Raw genomic sequence first — 7,837 nt, 5'->3', positions numbered from 1 at the left:
ATTTATTTGACCATCGTCATATATATAAATATTAAAATAAAAATTTAATAATAATATAATATTATTAATTATTAATTGTTGTACCAATTGCTTTACATATATTATATATATATTGAGACAGATATTATCTAAATCCGATCTTGTTTCGCTAAAAATCTACTCCGAACAAGTAGAAAAAGGATAAATAATTAAATACCCACAAATTTAAGCAGTGTTGCCCAATGTTCTGAAAATCAGATCAGGCCGGTCGGTCGAACTGATTTGACCGAAAACCGACAAAGAAAACGTCCAATTCAATGTGTAAAACCGTCAAATTATAAACCGCTCAAAAACCACTAAAGCGGTTGGTAACCGGCCGGTTAGACCGGACTGGAATCCGGCCGGTTTAAAGAAAATGACGTCGTTTCCTTCCTTGAAAGGGAAAAAGGGATTGCACGCGTTATTCCCCCCTTCTCCAACTCCTTCCTTCAGCAAAGAGCAAAATGCCCTAGCCTCCACCAAAGAAAGCAAACCCTAGCCACCACCAATAGTTGTCCCCGTCTGTCGGAGTGAGAGACTGCTGCCGCCGTCCGTCGCACTCAAGAACTTCCGTCTTCGTGCTCTCGGGCCTCTCGCCGGATCCTCCGCGTCGTGTGCTCGCATCTCGCCTCTCTCCTCCTGCTCGGCTGCTCGCGCCTTCCTCCGCCAGTGAGTGCTCGAGCTGTGCGTGTTGCTGCTCCCCCACCGCTGCTCTTCTGCTGGCATCCGTCGCGCTCAACACCACCGTCTTCGTCTGGGCGTCGAGCCCGAGTCTCCAACCCCTTTCCTCATTCACCAAGCGCAACTTCTTCCTCGAGTTCGCCGGCCGCCGTCTTCTCTTCGTTTGCTCAGCCACGCTTTTGCCGCCGTTCGTCGTCGTGTCTCCGTGTCGGTCGCGCTTCTGCCCTTCTGCTCAGACTGCTTAGAACGAAGGTAATGACTTCATTTTTTTTCATTCTTTGTTCTTCGTTCTTTGCTCAAAAATCATCCAATGATTATTGAAAATTTGAATGTTGTGTGGTTTTAATTTTTTATTGAGTGATTATTAGATTATTGATTAGCCCAGGTTCTGCTGTTTTTCTGTTCTGGTATTCTCCGTCAGTAGGTGGATTTCTTTGTTTTTCTATTTTTGTCTGGTAAATTAGAGAAGGACATTGCATGTTGGGTTTCTTTTTGTTCACTGCTTGGAATTTTGTTGCTGAGAATTGTTCATGTCTAATGATGTGTCTTCTGATAATATGTAAGTCTGTTTCAGGTGGTTAATTATTATATGTTTTCTTTCTGTTATTTTTTAGTCCCCTCCTCCTCAACCCTCCCGACCAGAAACCCCTTCACCTTTCAAATTTGTTATTTTTGTCCCTGCCTGTAGAAAGCTATTGTAGAAGAGATTCAGCTTGATTCCTTTGTAGGATTTGATGGGTTCCTTTACCAAAAAGTTTTAACAGATTGTATTAGTAACTAATACCATTATTTAATGAAGTGATATATACTTGATCACTACTAAACTGGTCCAGCAAGGGGGATTCTTCTCATATCTTGAAGGTGATTTTCCATTATCATTATGGGGATTTTTGTGGCATGTATGATTCCCTTACTTGCAAGAAACTGTTACTGTCATATTTCCTTTCAATGCTGTTGCCAAGTCCTGAATGCTCAACATTAGTGGTTGCTGGGAGGAATGGGAGTAAGAGTAGCTATTCAGAAGACTGGCTTGCAATAATGATTTGCTAAACTGTGTGACTTTTCTGTGTTAGTCTAGCTACATTGAGAAGCATTATGTTGTACTATAAATTTTTGGATTGGTTTCAACTTTCAAGTTTTCTCCAATAGGATTTACTTGAGTGAATTACATGATGCTACACATCCTGATGTCAATTTTAGCAGTATTTGATGGCTGTAAGTAGTCTAGGATTGTAAAACACCACTTTGATATTAACTTTTATCTTAATCACTCCTGTTCAGGCTTCTATGTGTAGCAGAATATGATTATCTTATTTATTTATTTATCTTTTGAATACATGGTGTGATTTTGAACTTTTAAAGTTTAATTTGGAATTAAGAGAGCATTGTGTATTCCAGGATTTTGTGTTAAGGCAATGTAGTGGGGAACAGTGGAGCTTTTTCTTAAATTTCAATTGGTAACAAACTGAATGACAAATTGATAATCATAAGGGTAAATACTGTTTCAGGTATCAATAGGCCTTGTGGAATAATAGAAAATTATTTTTTCCCTATTTTTATTTTTAGTGTTTATTTATAATTTATTTATTATTTATTATAAAACGATTTTTCCGGTTGAACCACGTTTAAATCGGTTGGACCAGTAAACCAGTGAACCAATAGCTAAAGCGGTTCGATGACCGGTCCGGTTTTCAGAACCTTGGTGTTGCCAACTTGCCATCCCTACTCTTTGAACCGTCCAAACATCAAAATTCGACGAAAAACCGGGTCGATCTGCACCAGTTTTAGCAAACTCGGCGATCCGGCCAGTTGATATAACCCGGATCCGGTCATGCTTAATTTTTTTTAAAAAGAATTCGAAAACGGCGTCTTTTGTGAATCCCCTAGCCCTTAGTCTCATTTCTTGACTCACCACTGGCCTCAGTCTCTTTCTCGTAACTCTCTCACATCTCTCACGGCTGATGTTGTCGCACTCAGGCTCTCTCGTCTCCGGTCTCGCTCACTCACCCACTCTCTCGCACTCAAGCACGTCGTTGCGCTCTGTATCGTCGTCTCGCACTAAAGCTCGTCGTGGCGCTTTGTGTTGTCAGTCGCCGGCTGCAGAAGCAGACGGAATCAGCATCTGATCCCTTGGCTGGTGGTAGTTGTGGTCTTCTTGCTTCGGCTCGGTTGGTCAGCTTCCTTCAGTCAGTTGGTCCCTGGGCAGGTGAGTTCCAACAAATTGCCCTGTTTTTCGTTGCTGTAAATCATCACTACACCTTGGTTTGTTGCTGAAAGATGAATTTGTTGCTGAAAGTATCACTGACCTAATTTTTTTTGGCTGAAAATAATCCCTTGTTGCTGATTGTCATCACTGGTGGTTGAATTTGTTGTTGTCTTGCTGAAATAATGACTTAGCCAAATTTTTTCTTGCTGTAAATCATATATGGAGCTAAAGTTTTTGTTGCTGAAAAAATTATCATAGTTGAATTTGTGGTTGAAAAGCTGAATTTGTTGCTGAACATATCACTGAGCTAATTTTTTTTTTGCCGGTAAACATCATTGAGTTGAATTTTTGCTGATTATTATCACTGAACCTTGAATTTGTTGCTGTCTTACTTAAATAATCACTTGGCCAAATTTTTTGTTGCTGTAAGTCGTATTTGGTGCTAAGGTATGTTGCTGAAAATTATCATGAATGAATTTTTTGTTGAAAATTACCAATGAGCTGAATTTGTACTAGTGACTTGTTTATTATTTTTTTGCATCATTAGTTATGTCTAAGAATTGATATGTGATTTTTAATAATATGTTTGGGAAGACATACATTTTAACTTTTGATTTTAGTTTTATTTTTATAATTTTATATATTTATTTAATTATGACCGGGTGAATCAGTGACCCAGTGATCTAATCGTATGACCGGGTTAATTTTTGGTTTGGTTCTGATAACTATGCTGTGATTAGGATTTAGGGTTTAGGGTATGTACTACGTTCCCATCTTCTTTGTGCCCTCTGTGGCTCTGCCACCTTCTTCTTCCTCAGGCTCACAGTTTCACTTCTCATGCTAGGCTTCTGCCTGTTCACTCAAACTCGAAGAATCAGACCGACAGAGAAGAAAGAACTGGTTTGTCGTGGTGCTTCGCCTCATTTGTTCGTCTCTGCGCCCGCTGCTGTCCTGCTCATGCTTCTGAGTACGCCTCTGCTTTGCTTTTTTCCGACTTAGTTTAACTAATTAGTGTAGTTAGTTAATTACTAGTTGATTTAGTTCTTGATTTTGCTAATTAGCTAATTACTGTTTGATTTAGTTCTTGATTTAGCTAATTCCTGAGTTAGTTAATTAGTTAGTTAATTACAATTCCATGGAAGCTTCAAGTCAAAATGAAGGCCATGCTTGATTGCTTGTCAAGTACATCTTCTGATGAAGAGGAGCGAATTTAGATTACACCTTGGACATACTTCAGAATTGTGTTATTTTTATTTTGTTGTACCAAATATAGGAAATGCTAATCTATTATCTACTTTTTGCATTAATTATGCCTATCTATTTCTTCTCGCTGCGTCTTTGTTGTGCATTGTGTTGGAATAGGGTTTGGGTTTGCGCCTTGAGTTTCTGTCCGTTTATTTTTTCTATAGTTTTATTTGCCTCTTCAAAAATTTTGCTAGTGTGCTACTTCTTTCTGGTTATGCATTTTCCTTTTCATTTATGCTGGAGCTTACTCTTTATTATTATTATTTTCTACTTGAACTTTATTCTGACATTTCCTCTAGTATGTAGGAACGGACTATAAGTTAGAGGGATGGTACACTACTGTAGCATAGCGGAATGTAAAAAACCACTACACCGCAGTAGTGTAGTTCGCATGCTTTTGTTATGTTTCTTTTTGTACTATATTTCCCTCATTCCTCTGTTCTTCCTTTTATTTCTTTCTACATCATAAATAACTAGATATCATTCTTCTGTTCAGCTTCTAGCTTCTTCTCCTTTCTTTTATGTTAGTATTTTTATGAGGAATTTATCATTATTATAAAATATATACATATATAGGCTGCTATGTCCTCCGCAATATGCAGCAAGCTATCTTTTTCTATGGGGGAATTTTGACTTACAGTCTTAGACTATGGGTCACTATCCGCTATTGATTACACTGACTATAGGTTATGCTTACTGCTTACCTTTCGAACAATGGATATATCCGGTGACTTGTGGATAGCCTAGTCGTGATCTTATAATTTCTTTCAGTTGCTGTAATTTACTTCGTCTATTGTATCTCAAAAGGTGTCTGTGTTTTCACCAAATGGTGAAGCATGCTTGATTGATTGATTATTTTGTATGAAATCTGTGTAGACGACCTAGGATTTTGTTGTACAAGCTAAATCAGTGCTAAATTACTTTGGTGGATTTTTTCTTCTAGAAGATATCATACCATTCAATAAATATGCTGAATTGATGCCGTAATATTCTTCTCCCATTCTTAATGATACTCTTCTTTAATTTTAAAAATGAAAATGCTTAATTGATGCCAAATGTACAATTATTGAAGGATTCCGACTGAGTATTTTGGTGCATTATACTTATGCTACAAATGATCTTCTCATCATTTTCTGCTTGTTCATTTTTATATGTATAGTATTACTTTTTTAGAATAATTTTCAAGTTCTAATGAGTAGAACAATTTTACTCGGTCAACTTATAGGAAAAAAAAATAACTGCCATGTAATCTCAATTCTCAAGTTTATTGAACATTATATGGCAGTTTCCTTAATTTCAATTGAATAAAGTTGGTGTATTGAAATATTCTTTTTTTTTATAATCATTAAAATGAGGAAAGTGCACAGTTCCTTTTAGTGTTTATTTGGTGAATGCTTGGAAATATTAAGATTCTAGAATTATTTTGGTTGCTGATAGCTCCATGCCTAATAATTACACAACTTTCATATGCTTGTATCCCTTTAATATTTTAATAAATACAGAACATTGCAAACTGTAACTTCAGTTTGTAGGTGGTCCTTCAGACGTCCTAATTCAACAAGATTGTAATACAATGGCCAGACATGTAGAATTAAGTCTTTTAGACATTGCTGATATGCAAGTCCCCTAGTTGAAACTTCCTACTGTGAGGAGTATTCCGAGTTTATTTATTTCTGTGGTTCAGACTTTGTTTGCCAAGGATATTTTTGCATCCATGGTTGGTGTTTTACTTTGTAATTTGATTAAGCAACTATTTACCATCTCTTTTACAATTTTTCATTCTTCTCTAGATGGGAAGTGACAGCCTTGGATTTTAAGGGTGGGAATGCATGGATGTAACTCGGGTTCTGCTCTCCTTATGAATGCCAAGGTTGATTCCAGGAAGGAGTTGTTGATGGTGGAGTGGGTATAGGTTTGGAAACTTATTTGTGCCAAGCAGCTATTTAGAAGGATAAAGCTGAGCCGAGGTGAGGGTGTTGCTCTTATGTACTTGCAACGTTTGTTTGATTGTTTTGTGCATCATTGTAGTCTTATGCACAAGGCAGGAAAAAACCAATGCCCCAGTTTGCAAACTCCCGTTTTTACTCATGCCTTCTGCAGCACAGGCTTAAAGCCCTTCCTTTCTCCACCCAACAAGAGGGTATGGCTTCTGTTTCTGATACCCTTTATGGACACTTAAAAGACAAGAACTATGGCAGTGTTGAAAGGTCTTTGTCGAAGTTTAAGCCCAAGCTTGATTCTAGATGTGTCATGGAAGTGATGAGTAGATGCTATCCTCAGGATCCTCAGTTGGGTCTAAGGTTCTTCATTTGGGCTGGTTTTCAATCTGGGTATAGGCATAGTGCTTACATGTACAGAAAAGCATGCAAGTTGCTTGGGATTGATAAGAATCCTAGCATTGTTTGTGACGTTATTGGGTCTTATGAGAATGAAGGGTGTTTTGTCAATGTCAACATGTTCAGGGTGGTTTTTAAACTATGTAAAGAAGCCGAACTTTGTGATGTGGCTTTGTGGGTGTTTAGAAAATTGGGGAGCTTTAGCATGCGTGCAGATACTGTGATGTATAATGTGGTCATAAGTTTGTGTTGCAAAAAAGGTGAGATTGAAATGGCTGGTGTGTTGATGAGGGAGATGAGTGTGAATGGACTTCATCCTGATTCGATTACATATATGGCGATAATTGAGGGGCTTTGTGATGCTGGTCAACTGGATGATGCTTATTCTGTTCTTGAGGTTATGAGGTTAGATGGATGTTCGCCCAGTTCAGTGGTTCTATCTGCTGTTTTGGATGGATTTTGTAGGTCTGGATCTATGGAAAGAGCATTGAAATTATTGGATGAAATGGAGAAAGAGGGTGGGAATCGTAGTCCAAATGTTGTCACTTATACATCTGTGATTCAGAGCTTTTGTAAGAGAGGTCAGCATGCAGAAGCATTTGATATTTTGGATAGAATGAAAGCTCACGGGTGCCGTGCAAATCATGTTGCTGTTTTTATCATTCTTGAAAGCCTTTGTGCTGAGGGTCATCTGGAAGAAGCTCATAGGTTGATTGATAAATTTGTGGAGGAACATGATGTTTCATATGGTCAATGCTACAGTTCATTTGTGGTTTCTTTGATAAAGATTAGACAACTTGATGAAGCAGAGAAGCTCTTCAGGAAAATGCTTGCTGGTAAGATAAAACCAGATACTTTCTCTTGCAGCCTTTTGCTGAAGGAACTTTGCATGAAGGGCAGGTTGCTGAACGGATTCTACTTGCTTGATGAAATTGAGAATATGGGATACTTATATTCTATTGACATTGATATTTATTTTATTCTTTTAATTGGTCTTTGTCGAAGTAACCACTTGATAGAAGCTGCAAAGCTGGCAAGGATAATGCTTAAGAAATCAGTTCCACTAAGACGTCCGAATGCATATAGTGCACTTAATATTCTTAGTAAGTATGGAGAACAGGATCTTGTGAACCAGTTGTTGGGCATGCAAAAGAGATTTAGATGATAAGTTGTTTTATATAGGTGGTCATCATATCCATTTTTGTTCTGCTTGCTTTCTTGTTTTCATGATTACATTGTATAACAGCAACTGGCCTATTCTCAACCACAGAACATTAGACTCGTTATTCATGATGATTTCTTAAACCCATTTTCCTTATAAAATTGATGACGGTAAAGTTGCTCTTGTTGA

General features: G+C 37.8%; 1 protein-coding gene across 3 annotated transcripts; it reads left to right on the top strand.

Annotated features, from left to right (window-relative positions):
* The first annotated feature begins 418 nt into the window (after nucleotides 1–418).
* On the top strand, nucleotides 419–7,837 carry LOC112737413 (pentatricopeptide repeat-containing protein At5g47360). Of its 3 annotated transcripts, XM_025787316.3 has the most exons (4): nucleotides 437–951; nucleotides 2,677–2,905; nucleotides 3,750–3,872; nucleotides 5,941–7,837. In XM_025787316.3, the coding sequence occupies exon 4, from the start codon at nucleotides 6,206–6,208 to the stop codon at nucleotides 7,649–7,651; it is 1,446 nt and encodes a 481-aa protein (XP_025643101.1). In that variant the 5' UTR covers nucleotides 437–951; nucleotides 2,677–2,905; nucleotides 3,750–3,872; nucleotides 5,941–6,205; the 3' UTR covers nucleotides 7,652–7,837. The 3 variants fall into 3 exon arrangements, with proteins under 3 accessions (XP_025643102.1, XP_025643104.1, XP_025643101.1); XM_025787317.3 differs by lacking the exon at nucleotides 2,677–2,905 and having other exon boundaries at nucleotides 419–951; XM_025787319.3 differs by lacking the exons at nucleotides 2,677–2,905; nucleotides 3,750–3,872 and having other exon boundaries at nucleotides 419–951.

The sequence above is a fragment of the Arachis hypogaea genome, chromosome 13, assembly GCF_003086295.3.
Source record: "Arachis hypogaea cultivar Tifrunner chromosome 13, arahy.Tifrunner.gnm2.J5K5, whole genome shotgun sequence".
Classification (NCBI taxonomy): Eukaryota; Viridiplantae; Streptophyta; class Magnoliopsida; order Fabales; family Fabaceae; genus Arachis; species Arachis hypogaea.
Note: the sequence above shows the minus strand (reverse complement) of the source record. Positions and strands in the feature narration are given on the sequence as shown.